At 48.9% G+C, this 19,625-nt stretch overlaps 2 protein-coding genes across 4 annotated transcripts in view; both read right to left on the reverse strand.

Moving 5' to 3' along the window:
• LOC142557499 (proton myo-inositol cotransporter-like) overlaps window positions 1–4,769 on the reverse strand; it is a 28,229-nt gene extending 23,460 nt beyond the window's left edge. The window contains exon 1 of the mRNA XM_075669395.1: window positions 4,144–4,769. Within this exon, the coding sequence (XP_075525510.1) occupies window positions 4,144–4,552 (409 nt within the window). The 5' untranslated portion in view covers window positions 4,553–4,769. The remainder of the gene's footprint in view (window positions 1–4,143) is intronic.
• Window positions 4,770–8,049: 3,280 nt separating this feature from the next.
• On the reverse strand, window positions 8,050–19,215 carry LOC142557501 (uncharacterized). 3 transcript variants are annotated; one of them, XM_075669397.1, is made up of 6 exons: window positions 19,077–19,215; window positions 16,631–16,905; window positions 12,772–12,834; window positions 11,326–11,481; window positions 10,246–10,303; window positions 8,050–9,693 (listed from the first exon to the last, which is right to left on the reverse strand). In XM_075669397.1, the coding sequence occupies exons 1-6, from the start codon at window positions 19,196–19,198 to the stop codon at window positions 8,208–8,210; spliced, it is 2,160 nt and encodes a 719-aa protein (XP_075525512.1). In that variant the 5' UTR covers window positions 19,199–19,215; the 3' UTR covers window positions 8,050–8,207. The 3 variants fall into 3 exon arrangements, with proteins under 3 accessions (XP_075525512.1, XP_075525513.1, XP_075525514.1); XM_075669398.1 differs by lacking the exon at window positions 12,772–12,834; XM_075669399.1 differs by lacking the exons at window positions 10,246–10,303; window positions 19,077–19,215 and having other exon boundaries at window positions 12,752–12,834; window positions 16,631–16,804.
• Window positions 19,216–19,625: the final 410 nt, after the last annotated feature.

Below are 19,625 nucleotides of genomic sequence, written 5' to 3' on the forward strand. Positions count from 1 at the left end.
CTTTGGGAGTGCAATCCATCCTGAACAAAACATAGAAACGAAAAAAAACAGAGTGCAGAAAGTGTCAAAATCCATTTTCATACAGTTGAGCTATAAAAACAGCTGGTCAGTGTTGCTTCACATCTGCAACGAGAGACGTTGCGGTAAGCAGGCTCGTAGTTACATAATAAATTTTATAGCAGACAGGATGTGGTTTACAAAAGACGTCAGGTGACAAGTCACATGTTTTGACTTCTTACATCACAGTATGCAATCGTACAACCCGTAAAATGAAAGGAAGCTGTCGTTCATGCTTGGTTGTGGTTTTGTAGTGATGCCTTTTCAGATGCTATTCTTTTCATGCTTCACCAGTGGTCAAAGCAATGCTCCAATTGCATTATCAATGGGATTAGCTGGCCATTAAAGGTGGGTGATAAGAGTGCCACAGAATCAAGTGGAAGGTATCGCTATAAAATCATGGCCACTTGTTCAGCTGCTGCCTCTGTAATCAAATAGAAAGTATTAAACAATTTCAGCAAGAGCTCCCAAACTTTCATGCTGGGCTGTTCCAAATGTGTGAGCACATTCCCAAAAGCGTTAGGAATGGCACTGCATGCTTTCTACACTTACTTACAGCAGCGAAAGAAAGTGTTGTCTTCACTCTGCAAAGTAAACAGTAGAAATGTACAGTATTCGTCAAAAGTATACGGGTTGCGTTATTGCAGCTTACTTAAGAGGGTATTTCTTGGTATGCCAAATGTTGTTCCAACGCTTTCGGAAATCAAAATAATTTTCGCACTCGCCATCCAGTTGTATAGACCATCAGGAGCACCACACAACCGAACTACATATATGGCAAAGGTACGGAGCGCCCCGTATATTTTTACAACAGGCTGTACATTGCCGCCTCCTGCACTGGTCCATATGGTTCGTGTAATCGCCACATGACAATGTGTTAAGTGCCAATGGCTCCAACAAAGAGCCATTAGTAAATTAATTTGATATCTCTATCCAGTAATCGCAGTATGTCTGCCTATAGGGACACCAAGCAAAGAATAATAACACTATATAGGTGCATTAGACTTCTGTGATACCAAAAAGGTTTGTCTTTCCATGAGCAGAGGTGTGGTAAAGGCAGAAAAGGAGCAAAACTAAAAGTCATGCACCAATGACACATTGAACTTCTACACTAGGTTCCCATTGTCTGAATTTTTTAAATGTCTCTGCAGGATTCTTTTATTGCTTTACCTATAAGCAATGGCTACATTGCGCTCTAAAGAAATTATAAATTCGAACTGACAAGTGTTCATAAATTTCAATTTGTGCTATAACAGCCGAAATAAGCAAAAAGACTTAAATCTGTGACATTCAACTTTGGGTATCAAATTCAACAAAGTAAAGAATACCCTTATTTCCTCCACCCTTTCTCTGTCAAATAAATGCACACACACTCCCATAATTTTTAATTAAATTCCGGTGGTTTAAGACACTGTAGTGGGAGACTCCAGATTAATTTTGACCACCTGAGGTTATTTAACGAGCCCCCAATGCAAAGTACAAAGGCGTTTCTTGCATTTCAACCCCGTCCAAGAGCGGCTGCCGCAGCTAGGATTTGATCCTGTGCCATTGGGCTTGGCAGTCGAACACCATAGCCATTACGCCATCACGGCTGGTCATATATACTCTTGAAAGAATACTTATCCAGTCTGAAATTATGCCACCTTACAATTTAGTGTCCCTTAAGATAGCAAGCTCTGATTTCGGGGCCAAATTACAAAGATGCTCATTTGTAAGCACCGTTTGCCATTGGCCAGTTGCCGTCACCAACTTGTCCAACATCAGAATTAACCAACAACTTCTGCCACAAATGGTTCTAGTCTAAGAACTTTGTAAATATGGGCTCAGAAGACTGGGTAGATCAAATAACAAGAGCATGCAAGTAGTGTTTCAAAGCATTATTGTTAAGAGTGCTTGAATAATGAAAGCTCTTCACAGAAATGAATATCTGAGAAAACAACTTTTGACTATCATATTGAATACTGTACATTTTCTCATTTCTAGAAAGTGAAATATGTAAGCTCTGTGTAGAGTACACTTGGTAAAAAAAGGCTTATATACATTATATTATACTTGCACATGATGCCTCCCAGAACTCAATGTCCCATCAACTGATGAGCTTCTATATGATAAACAACTGCTTTCAGCTATTTGGTTCAGTAACCAGTGCTTAAAGTCTCCCTTTGCTTGGGGGGAGGCTTGAGAGTGTGTGTGTGTGTGTGTGTGTGTGTGTGTGTGTGTGTGTGTGTGTGTGTGTGTGTGTGTGTGCGCGCGCGCGCGTGTGCGTGTGTGTGCACGTGTACGAGCGTGCGTGCGTGCTTGCACAGCCAGGCAAGGGGGAGCCCAATGTAAATTTCGGTGATTTTAAGCCACAACAGTAACAAAACAAAACTACACGTCACCAGATGGGTGTCGTGTTCCTAGGCGATATGCGATACATGCAATACTACAAGCACCACACATTGTTTCGAAAAGATGCAAGCATATGGCGAGACTGGTCAAATAAGGAAGTGCCTTGACTAGGAATATGAAGACAGCAAATTTGTAGGGTGCTTATAAGAGCGAGGCATTCCAATGAATGACGGAAAATTATCCAGCAGGAGGGATGTTACCTGCCCTGCGCATTCAGTCAGGTTGCTCCTGCACTATTGCAGTTCTCCCCCATAGCAGAATCATTCACAGCAATCTCCACTAGCATCAGTCTTCCCCCAAAATTCTAAGTGTTGTTTTGCCTTATATTCCAGCAGAAACACATTCGACAATTTCGAGGTGCGATTTCTTGAATTGAAAACAAGTGAGACAGCAAAGGCTATTCAACTTGTATCCAATTTTTTCTGAATCCACACACTTTCCCTAAAGTCCTAAAGCAGATAAAACAGTGCACGACCACATCAATTTTTTTAATCGTGCGGCAGCTCAGGCTGCTCAGCAGATTGCATTTTTAACAAATCAGGCCAAGGTCACAATCTTCCACACCCAAAAAGTTCTCACTTCGTGTTTATATATCTTCCACGAGAAAAAAAGTCCAGTGCTCTGTGTCTCGTGTACGAGGACTTGAATTCGTTCAAGAGAAACCCAGCTGCCAAAGCCTCTACTTTGTAAGCGGGCACACTATGTATGCGATGCATCACACAGCTTCAGTCTTAAATAGCTCGTGTGATAGGACAGGACGTCGTCTCTCGAAGGATAATGGGTGGATGTTGAAAGCTGATCCCCTTAGGACAACGCCGGCCTCCCGACTCGTGAAACAATGGGTACGGGCTCAAACACCATGTCGCTATCATTTGAAGGCCTCAATGGGGACCGCGGAGTTATCGCCGGTAGATCGTAATCGCCGCACGTGACAGGTAGGAGTTAGTGACGTGACGAGAACGGCGCTGTCGGTAGGCGGCACATACCATCAGCGACCCAGATGCAGAAACTCACAGCTGCAGGCACGGAGCGCGCTAATTCGGTGCACGATCGTAAAGTTATTCCATGCGCGCTAGCAAACAGCAGCTGCGGCAATGCGCGCCGCGAGCGTTGTCACGCAGGAAACAAGCACCTGCCGCGCCTCGCTGCCCGCGGACAAGCAACACATGCCGAGATATATCTCGTTCGGCGAACACGCAGCTACAGTGCAACTGTTTTTCGCGCGCCGTACTTGTTTTTCCACGGCCACCGAAAGCGATCTGCGTAGTTTTCCGCGATCGCCGAACGGTGGGCGGGTTTCATGTCGACGTTGATGCATTCGCTTAAAAAGTTTCCTTGCGGCGTGCAACGTTTCGAAAACGCAAGTGGTAAAAGTGGGTTAAAACCAGTTTGAAATTGGGGAAGAGAGCCGCGCGCTCTCGCGTGCAGCTACACTTATTCAATTAGATAGCCATGTATACGCGCACACGCGATCGCTCAAGACGAGAGCCTCGGAGGTGCGTAGTCAAACGACCACGAGTGTGCAAAACATCTGCTGGACAGCACATCCGAGACGTGCTTATGAGTCACAGTCACTTAACACGCCGCGCCAAAAAGCACGGACCGCATGCACTTCCGATGACACAGCTGGCGAGGCACGCGCAAAAGGCGTGAGATCTCGCGCGCGGCGCCGAAGCAACCGATTCGGGAACTCACCTATGCCAGCACCGACGATGAGGCGTCCGCCAAGGAGCATTCCCTTGTTGAAGGCTACTCCCATGAGAACCGCTCCCACGGTGAACACGAAGCTGGCTACGATTATGACGGGCTTGCGTCCGAACGCGTCCGTCGCCACGCCAGCGACGATCGCGAAGGCCCAAGCGCCCGCGATGGTGACCGAAACCACAAGCTCCTGCCACAGGTAGTTGAGCTGGAAGTGGCTTCGAAGCTGTATCATGGCACCGGACACGACGCCCGTGTCGTAGCCGAAGAGGAAACCCCCGACGGCTGAGAGCACCGTGGTGCATATCAGCAGGCGGGTGACGGGCACTTTGGGAGGCTTCGACGAAACGTCGGCTACGATACTTTGGCGCTCTGCTTCTTCTTCATTGTGGAAGCCATTCATGTCGTACTTCGTCTCGCGCGCCAGCTTGGACGGTGCGTGCTGCGATCGCGTCCCGCGGTCGCAGTAGCCAGGTTAGAATGTGTGTCGCCCGGGTTAATGGATCACGTTAATTAAGGAAAGCGATTGCACCGCCCTACACCACCACCTGACAGCCGCTCACACGTCTCGCAAGGCTACTTGAATGAAATCGACTGCTTCTGTCGGGAGAGTGTTGCGAGAAGCGACCGCTAGAGTGTGCGGGTGTTTTTTTGTAAGGTTCGGCAAGCTCGCGTAGCGTGGCGCCACTGTCAGTTGTGTCCGGTTTCTTCGCATCGTTGCGTCGGCATTTATTGTAGCAAAATAGACGACATTGCAACAAAAACATTTAAAGACAGTTGTCAGGATAAAACCTGACAGAACTAGTATGCGAACAGCATGTGCAGTACTATCATAACGCAGCATTTCCTACGTCAACACCTTAAACGTGATCCGACTGGGAGCGCGGCTTTTCCACCACAACTGTGTTATAGCGGAGAAGCCCACACTACAATCCCCATCAGATAGTTCTTCAAGCGTACACACCTTTTTATCGTTCGTTTAAAAGCTGTTTTCTCAATCGTTTCACCGAAGAAAGTTCTGGTCCGCACTTTATCTTATCCTCCACAAGGGTGTGCACAGCACGGTGTCATAATAAAGAGCGTAGAGGAGAAGTTGTAGCAGGAGATCGATGTGTTGATGCTGCCCTTGTACGTGGCGAAGACAGGAAAATACCTAGTCGAAAAACAGTCCTGGTGCCAGTGTGTTTCTCTTTTCGCGGGATAGAGGAGTACAATTTCAGCGTTTGTAGCCAAAGCTGATCTTTCCTTCCGGTAACCCAGAAGGCTACCTGTCCGGAATCTGAAATTCTGAATCCAGAAAAGGAGGGCGTGCCCACTGCTAGTAGTAGTAGTAGTTAGTAGTAGTAGAAGTAGTAAATTTAATTAGTTTAATTAGTAATAGTAATGTAATTTAATATTAATTTAATTTAAAATAGAAAGAGGAAGAGGTGAAAACTGCTGCTGTCTGCACTGTAAGTGTCTTTGGTTGCTGATACCTAACTATTAACAGAGAATTTGGGATGGCATGTATAAAGAACAGTAGACAATAGAACTTACAAACAGCGATTGAATGAAGCATACTTCAGCAGTCGCGCGGGAGGCAGCTTTTAAAGTTCTACGCCACAGAGTTTTACGAGCTGCCTCCCGCGCGCGAGAGGAACGCTGTTGTTAGAGGAACGATTCAACGCTGTCGGCCATGCAGCAACCCGCACATTCGGTAGCAGCTCCAGAGTTCTGATCCGGGTATTTGGTCTATAGCCCCGTAAAGAAGTGCGGGAAGAGATCCGCGGACATTACATCGGGCACGTACCGACTGCGAAACTCTGTATCATGTGGCCTCGAGATGGAGCTGCGTTCACAGCACGCGGCGTGCGATATACATGGCCTCCGAGAATGTAGTTCCTTGTGCCTCCGGCAACGTAGTGCACCCGAGAACGTAGTGCATCCGGGAAAGTAGTGCATCCGGGAAAGTAGTGCATCCGGGAACGTAGCGCATCCACACAAGAGGTGCGTGATCGAGTCATGCATGTGTGGTGGTCCATATATTGTGTTTTCATGGGCTGTTCGCCTTGTAGGGTTGCAATGATTTCCTGCATTTGCCGTGCCCTAGTCGCGGTGGCACCCACACTGCGCTAACTTTCAGCATTTAGAAAGTGGCCCCCACAGAAACGTCTCGCAGTCAACCGGAGAGGTATAGCCCGCCATCTTCGAGAAACGCAAAAAGTAAACATATCGCCTGCTTATACGAAGAGTTACCGCGGAACGATTCAACGCCGTCTGCCATGCAGCAAAAAGGATGCCGGGCCACGCGGGTCTGCAGAGGCGAACGAAAGGGCGAATGCTCTAGCTCGAGCGCTAATCAAACGAGCGGGGCAAGACCAATCGTCTCATCAATGCCCACCCTTTACCTTCATGCCCCTGCCGTCCAATTACTGCGACCGACTCGAGATCCAGCGACTCAACCGCAGGATTTATCCTCCGCCTCACAGAAAGCTCAGCACTGAAGATGCAGTAGCTCTCCGACTTATTCAAGCACATTTCCACACCTACACAGATACAGTAAAATGCTCCCGCATACATATCGCGGCATCTGCCCCTGGTGCGGCGACACACGCCCTACACTCTTTCACATGTCGTGGGGGTGCGGGGGCAAACCTCAACACTTAAAGACGCCTAGCACGTCATTTGAGCGGTGGGAGGTACAGCTGACCGGCGATACCCTGGCGGGACAAGAAGCTCTCGTCCAGCAAGTACGTCGAGCAGCCATGGCCAGTGGAGTCCTGGAATGAGGACACCACCCACTCGACCTCAAGAGCAACCACCTCGATGGTCCGCAGAAATGTTTTCTCTCTCTCTCTCTCTCTCTCTGTACCGCGGATGCTCCTGCCTAAATACGTGGGAAAGCAGAAATAGTTTTTTCTCGGAATTCACTGCAATGATTCTGATTAGGTTTGTTACATTTAAAAGTAAATATATTAAAAAATCTGCCTGTTGTAGGGAGTAGATATATTTGGGCCCATTCGTTTTTTTAAAAAATTTACGATTTCCGGCTATTTTGTTAAAAAAATTAAATTTGAAGCCGCATAAAATTTTCTTCCCACTGTGGTACAATTAAGACTTCTCGCTTGAGGCAACACGATTCCATTCATATCGGTTCAGCAGTTGTCTGATAAGAGCACTACTGCCTTTACCAAACTACGTAAATTTCAGTTAGACCAGCGATCGAGCTGAAGCTATAGGCTCTTCTAGGAATGAAATTTTGTCGCTATGCAACATTTCCGTGCCGTCTTTTGTTAAATTAATATAAACTAATATAAACTAGGACGTGCAGTTTCCCCATAATTAATGTGACTGTGGAAAAGCCCGCACGCTAGCGTGCCGTTGATTCGTGAATCGCGTGCCTTTTAACTAAATAAATCAATCGACTCCCATTAATGAGACCCTTGCGGGACCACAAGGTTTGGTCGAGTTATGCGAAAAGTCTAATTAAGCGGCAGCAAACTGGACGAATTCAAATATTTCTTTTACTGCTTGAAGTAGCCTGTGATGTCTCTTTGCATCTTGTTTTGAAGCGCGATTCAACAAGCATAAGGCGAAGAGCACCGTCATGTTTAAACGCTGCCTCATGCAGTGTGACACGACACAAGACAAGCGGCAACGAATTGCTACACATGGGCGGAAGGAGCGTCAGTCGCTAAAGCATAGAGGAAGCAGCAGTATCATCTGCTGAGTTTCTTGTATTTTCAACCTTATCGTAACCACTGTATGTCGAATTAACCAAAGTGGCATGCTTTCGAGTTCGAATTAAACGATGTTTTCTCCCATAGCAACGTGCTATTAGTCGCCGCGACATTTCAGTGCGTTCGAATTAAGCGAAAAGTCGAATTAACCGAGATCAAAGTAACGCGAGTCAATTGGATGTGCTTTCGCATTTTAGTCATCGTTTATTCAACTATAGTATTCAAGTATCGCGCTAGGTTCGGCAGGTTCGACGACAGCTCTTCGACAAAAACGGAGAAAGACGCTTGAGAATGCGGCACAGTGTAAAACGAGCCCTTCAAAAGCTTTGGCGAAGTTAGTCAAGCGTCTGGATCGTTCCGGAACAACTTCTGCCTCGAAAGTGCGTTCGCTTCTTTTGTCGCTCTAGTGGCCTTTCTGCTGCCTGGTTCCCTGAATTCAACCTCATCACTAACCGTAATTCCAGTCGTTTCGGAAGACGAGCCGGCCACTGAGGACAACAAGTAGCCGCTCTCGCCGGTTTCCGTGATGCACGTCTGTTCTCCATCGCTGTGACGTAACCCTTGGACCGCACGCGTGCGGTTCGCCGTCGACGAAACAGCCCTGTCACGTGTCCGTGCGCTCGTCCCCTCGGATTCGTCGTTTTCTGAAGATACGTCATCAAACCACACAACGGCCGCACGGTCGCGCCCTGAACTATCGGGGCTGAGAGTTAACTTCGATGGAACCGCTCTTCCACGTTTATCTGTTTCCTCGTGACATGTTTCCCCAGAAGCCAATTTTTTGTCTCCACGCGCGCTCGGGTTAGGAATTTTTTCTGACGTGGGTTTAACGTCGACGTAGCTCGCTGACTCTTGTGCGCTTTTCGTTTCACAATGCCCGGAACGAAATTTCCATGGTGCCGCTAAGCTATTGGCACCATCCGACGAAGAATTCGTTTCCGCTAAAGCTGTTGCAGTCAGTGGCGGGCGCGGCGGTCCCCAGTGAAATTGAGGGTCTTCGAGCTGTTCACTGCTGCTACTTTCACGTTGGGAGGTACCGTAAGCATTCGCGCCCGTAGGGCAACTTCGAGAGTCGTTTGACAGGAACGACACGTTGCTGGCGGCGTCCGCTGTCACGGTGCTCGACCAACGCCCGACGAAGACGTCGTACGTCGCACTCTGTTCCGGTAGCGACGAGGTCCCGCCGCTTCGCTCAGAAAGACCGTCCGCTAACGCGGCGGCCATGTGCAGACGTCCCTCACAATTCGGCGTCCTCGCAACGGTGACGTCATAGCGGCCGATCCACCGTCGTCTGCCAGACGAGATCCAATCTTGCTCGGGACTTCCGACGAGCGCGACATCTGAGAGGCTCCCGGAGGCCGCCCTTTCTGGCGAAGTACTGTCTTGTTCACTGATGGAGTGTTCGGGGCCGGTGAAAACGTCCTCACCGGATGCCGCTCCGGATCCAATCACGCTAGGAAATTTCGGATGCCGAAGGGGACGCACTGGCACGATCCCCGGAACATCGTCTGCTGCTTCGGGCGACGCGTCGTGCTTGTAGCAGACGACGAGCTGGTCGTCATCGTCCGAGCGCTCTGGATCGCCGGCTGACTCTGAAGCAGGCAGAAGAGGAACATCTTCACCCAAGGCTTTCGGCAACTTGCGTTTCTTGAGGCGGGTAATGAACCTCGAGATGCCATCGAAGACGTCTTCTGGCATGCCGTCGTCCGACGCATCGTAGGAGTCATCGGCGTCCGGTCCCAAATTCGAGGCTTTAGCTTCTTTGAAGACGTACTCGCACAGGGAGTCGAGGACAATGGGTCCGGAAAACTTGAAAAGCGCGTACCTGAAACAGCAAGCAGGCGCAATGGCAAAATGTTATATATATTATTTTTTCTGTGCATAGGATAAAAAGTATTTATGCAGAAACCCTCAAATACGATCATCTAAGTACGCAAATACATTTCTTATCCCGCTGAATTGCCCTTATACGTGAATCACCCAAGTCCCATCGCAGAACCAGAAAGATTTCAAGGACACCACGCTTTTCGGGCGTCAAAGCCGTAAAAAAGCCAGCTCAGTCAGCGGCCGCTCCTCAGAAAATGACATCATGCGTGACGCGAGTGCCGGCGAAGACCAATCAGGGAACGCTCCCCTTCCTCCCCGAACTGAGGTGTCCTCATCTGAGAGACAGTTACTGCGCTGCACTTTACCCCATGTTCCTACTTCCCAAACAAGAATCTCTCTCTCCCCGAGCTCCGGTGCTTCTCTCTCCTCACTATAATCAAGCGGAAGGATTCTGCTTTCATGCAAGATACCCGGCGTCCGCCAATCCAGAAAACTGCCCGAGTGGCCAAAGAAAGCTATTCGCTTTAAAACAAAAGGTCTATGTAATTACAGATTTATGGAGAGGCAAGCCAGGACCGCCAAGCCGATCAGGAAGTCGTGAAGGACACCTGGAACAAATTTATTAGACAAGCACTGCGATAAAAATACTCGACTGTCGCACGCGTTATCACACCACATTCAAGGGCGTTTTGTGGTCGGGAAAACTGCGCCACCAACACATAGCGAGTTCAGGATGAAACAAGTAGGTAACTGTCCTTAACAGTTATCGCAGTAAACGTATAAAGCGTCGGCGCTGTGGGATGGTAACGCTAACTATATAATTTTTGTACAATTTTCAAGCGGAGCTTGTAATGGCTCACAAGTTTCGGTGGCGTTGTCGTGGCCATGCAAAAAAAAAAGAAACAGTTGTTCCCAGAGCAGCACAGCTGCGGGAAAGGGCCATTGGATAAGTTGACAGCTGCGCCGGCGGCGGAACGTGAGTCCTTAGCAAGGATTCCGGCTGCATAGGCGCGCGCTCACCGCCACGCGCGCAACCAATCAGAGCCGTTTCGGGGAGGGAAAGGTCAGGAAAGGGTACCGCGCGTGGTGCGCCGGCTTCGTTTCCGTTCAGATCAGTGTCGGAAGACGTATGGGGCGGTCACACGTTGTGCATTCCCCCGAGGAAGAGGCAGCCTTCAACGAGCGGCGGTGAGAACTAGCCCGTGAAAGGGCTCACCGTCGGCACGCCGATCCAGCTGTCAGAGCCACCAGAGCCAAGGCAATCCGACAACAACGAGAACATCCTGATCTGAGGGAGCGGGAGGCAGAAGCAATCCGGCACAGTTACCTGTGGGTTACCTACCCGTGACGAAGGTCAGGTACACGCAGGACAAGCTTCGCTTACCCCCCTTTACCGGTAGGGAAGGGTTGATCTTCTTTTTTTACTAGGTAGTGTACAAGCAAACTGTATACAGAAAAACTGTATACTCTGGAGACTATAGGAGTTGGGCAGGTGGGGGCGGCAGTGCAGGCAACTTTTGCACGCCTCTCTTCCCGCTTTGACACTACAGATCGAGGTTGCTAATCTACACATCTATCGGCGCGCCACCTCTCTGACGTGTTTAGATGAAAGAAGCTGTGACGGCCGCACCGGAACACCCTTGCATCGACGTGGCGCCACGGCCCCAGGTGACGTAGAGAAAGGGACAGCGCTGGCAGCAGACGGCGCCGTGACGCTCGTTGAAACTGCCCACGGAGCAGAGGTGGCAGACGCCGCTTTTCCCATACTGACCCGGGTTGCACGCCACTGCGTTCAGAAACAGGCACCAGGGGCAGGTCAGCCAACGGGTGCCCACCCTGTAGGGTGGGCACCACAGCAACAAAGAACGTCAAGCGGGAAGTCAGAGAGGCTGAAATAATCTCATGGCTGGCGGAAATGGAAAAGTAACCTGCCATGAGTAACTACTTAAGAGGAAAAACGAAATCAGGAAAGATACAATTTACTATAACTCAAAGGGAAGCTCATTACTTTTCGAAGCGAGATCGGGATGCCTTAGAACACGCACCTATAAAGCGAGATATAAGAACGAAGAAGAAGCATGTGCTTGCTGCGGTAAAGCTCGGGAAACGATGGAGCATGTTTTATTAGAATGTGAAGACATCTGCCCAGCGGTCGACTTAGGCACAACTGGCCTCCTTGAAGCCCTTGGGTTCAGCGAGAGCAGGAGAAAAGTAAACATGTCCGCAATAGAGATTAGAGGCGATTGGAAGATTGGTGGAAGAAAAGTAGGGAAACGACAAAAAACGGAGACGTACAAAAGCAAATTTCGCAATAGAGGGTTGGAAAATGTGGTTGTGGAATTTCATAGTGTTTTTTCTTTTAACATGGGTAAGACATTAAGCTGTATAATAGCAAGAGCTCGGTGGCGCAACCCACCACCCCGTTCCAAAGGGGACGCTCATAACATCCATCCATTCATCTATGCAGCCCACCGAAGGAAGGCCCGCAGGTTTTAGGAAAGTGCCCCTCTAATTAGGCGCCCGTTGGCAATGGTTAATTCAAAGCTACGTCGGATGGCATTCCCGTTTGGCTTCTCACAAAGCGACTGTATATATATACTTCTGATTAAAAATGCAGAAGTGATTCAATGGAGAAGAATTTCTTGTGGCTACTGCGCACTGCAGAGCTGGCACAGGATAGCTATTGTTTAGTAAAAAAAAATCACTTAAAATAAGAATTTAGCGTTGCGATTTGCAGGAAATTAAAAAACAAACAAATGTGAATCGTACCTCAACAGTAAAGTCGTCAGCTGTGACAAATAAAAAGAAGAAAACAGGCAAGTAGATAAAGCCAGAACGAACCTAAGGTTCGTTCTCCAAGGCAACACTATATATATATATATATATATATATATATATATATATATATATATATATATATATATATATATATATATATATATATATATATAGAGAGAGAGAGAGAGAGAGAGAGAGAGAGAGAGAGAGAGAGAGAGAGAGCGTGTGTCACAGTGAGCTTCAGTTGTTATTAAGCCCCGCCCCCAATGCATACGTACGCCTCGCAACAGCAACTCACGGCACACGTTCCCGATGAGCTCGCATCCGCACTCGCACTGTCCAGCCACGGGAGTTTCGTACACTAGGGAGAAAAGACACCGGGTTGAGATTATCTAGGGAAAAGAAACAGGTCACGAATGTCCCGGCCACTGTTACGGGTTCGACTCTCGCCCCTACCGAAGGCCGACCGGTTAGATAATCGAAAACCCGCCGTGGTTGCTCAGTGGCTATGGTGTTGGGTTGCTGAGCACGAGGTCGCGGGATCGAATCCCGGCCACGGCGGCCGCATTTCGATGGGGGTGAAATGCGAAAACACCCGTGGGCTTAGATTTAGGTGCACGTTAAAGAACCCCAGGTGGTCAAAATTTCCGGAGTCCTCCACTACGGCGTGCCTCATAATCAGAAAGTGGTTTTGGCACGTAAAACCCCAAATATTATTATTATAATCGAAAAGGGGTATACTGCTGCAACCGAGATAAACGCACTGGCAAGGTAGGTGCATTTACCCTTCAAAAAAAAAAAAAAAAAGAAAAGAGAAGGGGGGAATTCTGGCTACGCCGTTTCTTGTTTTTACATAAACTTCCTCCCCCCTGGTTTCGAACGGTTTTGTGATTTGGCAAAGTTATCATTTTCAACCATGCATTGCGCTCCGAACGCCACAATTCGCAACGGCTGCAAATGTGTACGGAGACGAGTTGACTCGCCCTGTTTAGAAAACTATAGCAGAACTGGAAAACTTATAAGGATAAAGCGTAATAACGCCGCAAGAACTTTTTAAGCCCCCAAGGATTCCAACGATTAAACAAATACATGTATACTGACTGTAATTGCCGCGGTTACAGTGTACCAGAATAACCCGTTATTCCAGTTGTATAGGAAACTCTGCGGCCTGTGTCACTCATACAGCGTGTTTCGCGTTATCCTTCGGGGCCGTCCCCTCGGCTCGGGGCTTCCTTCGTCAACGCTATGCAAGGTACACGGCGCGCGTACACTAAAGCTATACGAGCGACCGTCAATTCTCACGACATGCATAGTTAGTGCATGTTAGCAATTTATTAAAGGAGAGCAGTAAAAGACACGGACAAGACAGGGAACAGCAGTACTAGTGCAATATTCCTGTTTTGTCCATGCGTTTCGTTTTCTTCGTTTTTTTTTTTGCGCCTCTTTAATTTATTCCTTACCCTCAGGGCCGAAAACAGGAGGAGGGAGGGTCACGCCGGGAACGTGCCTCCCCCCCCCCCCCCACACACACAAATAACAAAAATGTTCCTGTCTACGCCACTGCTTACCATTACATAACTCGCCCAGCAATCAACACGTCTTGTCAAGCAAGTTAGTCAGCATTGCTGCTTAGTTCGCGGTCCACGGGCAGGTAAACGGGACGGAATTGGCACGGGCCACGAGCTTCGGAATAAACTTGAGAGTAAAGCACCGCCGTCTGGGCCTCGTCTATATAGTAGCTGCTGTTATGACCGTGCGCTGGAAACGCGCCATGTTTTTCCGTTCCGATGGCGCACCGTGCTCAAAGATAGCAACATAAGTGATCCACAGGATATCAGCTAGCGTCGTCCTGTGTACCTATACTGTATACAAGTGGTTTTGCAAACGACGTATAACCGCACTGAGTCGTGCGCCACAAGAAACTTCAGGACAAGCGTCCCATTCGTCTATGCAGGGGAAAAAAAAAAGAAGAAAGAAACGCGTTTTCAAGTTAATTCGGTTACCTACGGGAGGCATTTTTACATTTCAAATAAAAGTAACGTGACAAATGACTCAAATGCAACGATGTACTTTGTTTCTTTTTTTTTGTTGTTGTTGTTGGTGTTCTTTTTTTTTTTTCTCTCTGTAACTTACGACAAAACCAATTCGTAAGATTGTGATTAGCTGCCGAGGAAACGAAAACTGTTGAGAATCACCTGCAGCTTCTCTTTTCTGCAGAAGCACTACGGCAGCTCGCGATTGTCTTTCCCACGAGCGCGCTATTTCTGTTGGCAAGGAACCGGAAGCTTTCAAGGCTGTCCGTTTGTAAACACCGCAGAATGTCTTATCCGCTATAGCCGACCCAAGGTGAACGCCCCTTGCATTCCCGCCGTTCGGGTGACGCAGGCCTGGAGAGGAGCCCTCGACAATAAGAAGTGTCTATTTATTGGTAAGTTCCAATTCTCAAGTGCCGATCACAGGGTCAATATATAAGTTACGGGGTTTTACGTGCCAAAACCACTTTCTGATTACGAGGCACGCAGAAAACTCCAGAAATTTTGAACACCTGGGGTTCCTTAACGTGCACCTATATCTAAGTGCACGGGTGTTTTCGCATTTCGCCCTAATCGAAATGCGGCCGCATTGGTCGGGATTCGATCCCGCGACTTCGTTCTCAGCAACCCAACACCATAGACACTTAGCAACCACGGCGGGTAGGGTCAATATTACCTAAAACAAATGCTTGGGAAGCGAGAGAAAGACGCAAGCACACAAAAAAGAAAAAGGCGTGCGACGAATGCAATCTTGAAGTTCCCTCGCCAGGTACCGATGCTGTTACAGATCTCGACAAGCGTCTGCTAGGTCCTATTTACCGAGGGGGAAAAAACCGGGGGGGGGGGGGCTTCATTGCATTTTGGCGGTGCAGAAAACTTACACCTGAAACTCTCATGAATCTTTTACCCCGCATCCCCGCGCCCCCCTCCCCAATAAATGGCCTAAATACGATAAAATGCGTCGAAAGTCCGTGACGCCATGTTGACGCACGGGCGCTGCAAATTGGGCGCGAAATTCAAGAACGAAAGTCTGGCCAGTCTTCGATTCCTCCACTGCAAAATACTTTTCCGCAAAATAAATGGCGAATACAGTTTTGAAACAGTGCATGCTCGACCACTCTAAACTGGTCTTGCGTTGCTATTAATTGTGTATTCAATACAGCGCAAGCGTTCTCTCAGCCGACTCGTTCCCAACAGGGAATGTATGACCAGGAGGGCTCGCCATTGATCTTTCTTTCACGCGGGACACCGACTGAATGGAAGCTGCACGGAAGGATCAGCAACGCACAATGGGCGATGTCCCTCCTCCCTTCTCTAAAAAAAGTGCAGCCGGCTCTCTTTGTACTCGTTGGCTGACACGATCCCCAGCTCCAGCTGCTCTGCAAGGAATTGTGTCGAGCAGTAAAAGCTTGGCCATGAGGTGGTTTCCAAGATGCAAATTCACAGCGTGGGAACTAGACAAGGGCGGAAATGAGGGAAGCGAAGGCAAGCACCCTGTCTCTGTTCTTTACACTGTGCTCGTCTGAATAGCTAACGCAGCGTGTGAATTCACATGATGCATCATGGATCACCAAGTATATATATATAGTAACCGGTCTCATTCGCTACTACTGTTTCCGAAAAGCTATCGAATGCGCGTGCATCAAGTGCGAGAAAGAAATGATTAACGGTGCGCAGGCAGATGACTTGGACTGTTGCGCTTCGCGGAGTTGGATATGCGTGTAGTTGAACCTTCTTTCTTAACGAGGCCGATTAGGTTGTCCTGGACACCGTCCTGGCCTCTATATCGACCAGGCAAGGCTCCAGGACGTCATCTGGGGACGTATTCTCGGACGATCACTTTCGTGTGACGTACATATAGTGCACGACGCGTTGAACGATTCGAGCGGCTTTGCTCAACCAGCCAATAAGCGCGCACTGAAAGTGGTCTCCTAAAAAGTGACCGTCCGAGAATGCGTCCCTTGACTGAGTTGCCCCTTAATTACCCCGACAAACCCAGCTTCCCCGGTCCATAGATGTCTTCGGTCAAGAGTGGACTCCGTAATCACTAAGAATTCGCTAAAGTGTATACGTCTGTCTCTGTCTATATTTCTCTCGCGGTTGGATTTGCGCATGCGCACATACCCTGTAAGATGTGCTTGGACTCCCGCGGCTCCGTGAGCGCCTCACCGTCGGCGTAGCGCCCGCTGCACGAGTACTCGCCGGCGTCATCAAAGTCCACGGCGGCCAGCGACAGGTCTCCGCTGAAGGCGTCCACCCACGGATCGCCACGGAGCTCGGCGGTGCTGGAGCCCGGGTCGTCGTCACCGCCGCCGCCGCCGGCAAGCGTGACGCCCCGGGGATCCGTCCAGACGGCGTCGAACGCCGACAGCGCGCTGACCTCGTCGGGAGCCTCGACGCTACGTCGCAGACAAAGCCGATTTCAAGGCGCGTTGGAGCGGCACCCCACCGATTGCTATTATACACTCTTAAAACAGTTGCACCCTTTGGAGTGTATACTTGTCCCACAACAATTATCGTAATCTGCCTTTGCCTGTGCTTCCTTTCCTGAAAACGCTGCGCTCGCTACTTTCCTGTCGAAAATGCTGTGCCACGCTGATAACGAACGTGCCTTTCGTGACTTGGAAGTACCGGGCTCGCATCGTTCAACAAAGGAAATGCGGGCAAGACAGGTGGCGATTATTGTTGCGGGACAAGATACGCCCCAAAGGGCGTAAACTAATGTACAGCAGAAGTAAATATATCAATAGCGACCATGAAGGAAGGAAGTAAACTAGGAAATAGCATTACGTCACTCAGTGCAGCAACGGTGTAAAGTATATAAGTATAGCTGTATATATACATACACACGCGCACACACACAAAAACCATTTGTCCGACATGAGCGTATTGAGAATAGGTCTGCCGGTATACCTGGAACACGCATCAATCAGTATCGTGCGACTGAATCATACATTACTCTTACGACATCATCATATTTCATCGCTAAAAGCAGTATCCGGTTTGACAGCAGTTGACGTTCGCCGCCGCTTTGCTGCTTTTCAAGCACCCTCGATCACTGCCTCACACCACACCTCCTCCACGCATATCCCCTGCAGTACGCAAGCCATCGGTTCCAAGTCGCTCACCCTCACATTCTATGCGTCACGATTACAGTGAAATTAGATTCTGGGATTTTACGTGCCAAAATCACGATATGATTATGAGGCACGCCGTGGTGAGGGTACTCCGAATTGACTTTGACCACCTGGAGTTCTTTAACGTGCGGCTAACTCTAAGTATACACGCGCGTTTACACGTTTCGCCCCCACCGAAATGCGGCCGACGGGGCTGGTAAAATCCCTCAAACTTCGTAAAGTAGTTCCACGCTTTGAAGAATGCCGCCTCCTCCTCGCGCGCTCTGGTCGAGGCCGACGCCGCGTCGCTATTGGCCTAATAGCATCACGTGGGCCATCACGTGGGCCATCGCGCCGTGCATCAGCGCCATTTTCGTTCGAGAAGCGTATGGAGTGGCGAGGAGCGCTTGTTGGCGCCGTTGCTACGCTCGAGCAGTGTAGGCGACGCCACGGTCGAGGAGGGATCGTGAAAGAGAGCAGAAACGATGAGTGAAGGCGGAGGAGGATAATGTCACTACTTTACGAAGGTTAAAGGGCTTTAGGGGCTGGGACTCCAATCCGCCATCTCGTGCTCAAAAGCGGAACACCATAGCTACGGCGGTGGGTGTTGGCACGTGAATTTTACCTTAATCACCTGTGATACCTTATGTAATATGCCGAACGGGATCTTTCAATGGGACCTGCAACGCTGTTTTCGGGTCACCATTTCTTGCTCTGCATCTATTCTCAGCATGTAATAGAAGACAGAGTAAAAGGAAAATTGACCCACGCAAACCCAAGTTGTCGGTCAGAGCAAAAGTTCCAAATAGACGCAAAATCAGAGTTACCCCACACACACATAATAATTTATATATGGTTACCCTCCCCTTGAATTTTCGCGCTCTCCCGCCATGGTTGCCAAGTTTGGTCAGCATGTTGATGGCGTTCCCATGGCCTCCGTGATCTGACGGCGCGGGGACAGTTCTCGAAGACCATGTGATCACTAGCTGTTATTGTTGGAACAGCTCAAGTTCTTCGGTTCATGTTGCGCTCAAGATCTCAGCGCCAAAATCACGATTAGAGTGAACCCGGGACCACCGCCTTTCCGGGGCAGCCGCGGGACAGCGCCTGCCCCGGAAAGGCGATGGTCCCGGGTTCGAGTGCCGGACCAGGACGAATCTTTCAACTGCGAAGCTTTTCTTTCGAGGAACCCGTATGGGTTTCCTTTGTAGCACTTAGCTACGTTTGGGTGGATGTCTCACTTTCCACTTTAATAACCCTGTATATTTACTCTAGATAAGAGAGAGAGAGAAAGTTAGGTGGGCGGATGAGACTAAGAAGTTCGCAGGAACAACATGGCCTCAATTAGCACATGACTGGGTTAGTTGGAGAAGTATGGAAGGGGCCTTTGCCCTGCAGTGGGCGTAGCCAGGCTGATGATAATGATGACGACGACGATGATGATATTTACTCACTTTTCGTCGCACGGCAACCTGACGGGAGTGCCGTACTCGGCCGCGAAGAGGCGAGCAGTGTCCACAATGCCGCTCACACTGATGAGGATGAACTGCAACGATACGGGTCCCAATAACGCCATGACGGTCTAACCTGAGGCTCCGGTCCGGGTTAGGACCCTCGCCTCTAGACCGCTTGCTCGAGGTTGGCCAGGATGATCTTCGAGTGGTCGTTGACTTCGTTGATCATCATCACCTGCAAGTGACAGCGGGTATACGTACAGGCAGTTTTATAGTTCACGATCTTAGATCTCGGTTTTCATTTTTCAAAAAATTCGGACGGACTTTTCCGGCTCTTATTCTGACCCGGAAATGCACTTCTTTTTTTTTTTTTTTTGACGAATACGTTTCTCTAAATGAGCTTTCACCGACATTTTCTGGTCGGTAATTTTTCGCATCGAGCTTACCATTCCCCCCTCTCTCTCTCTTTTGTGTGTGAACACCTGATTCGCTAACTTTGTTGACACTGAAACATTCTGCACGACTTCACATTCCTCTTATCAACACTAC

Source organism: Dermacentor variabilis, chromosome 9, assembly GCF_050947875.1.
Source record: "Dermacentor variabilis isolate Ectoservices chromosome 9, ASM5094787v1, whole genome shotgun sequence".
NCBI classification, from domain to species: Eukaryota; Metazoa; Arthropoda; class Arachnida; order Ixodida; family Ixodidae; genus Dermacentor; species Dermacentor variabilis.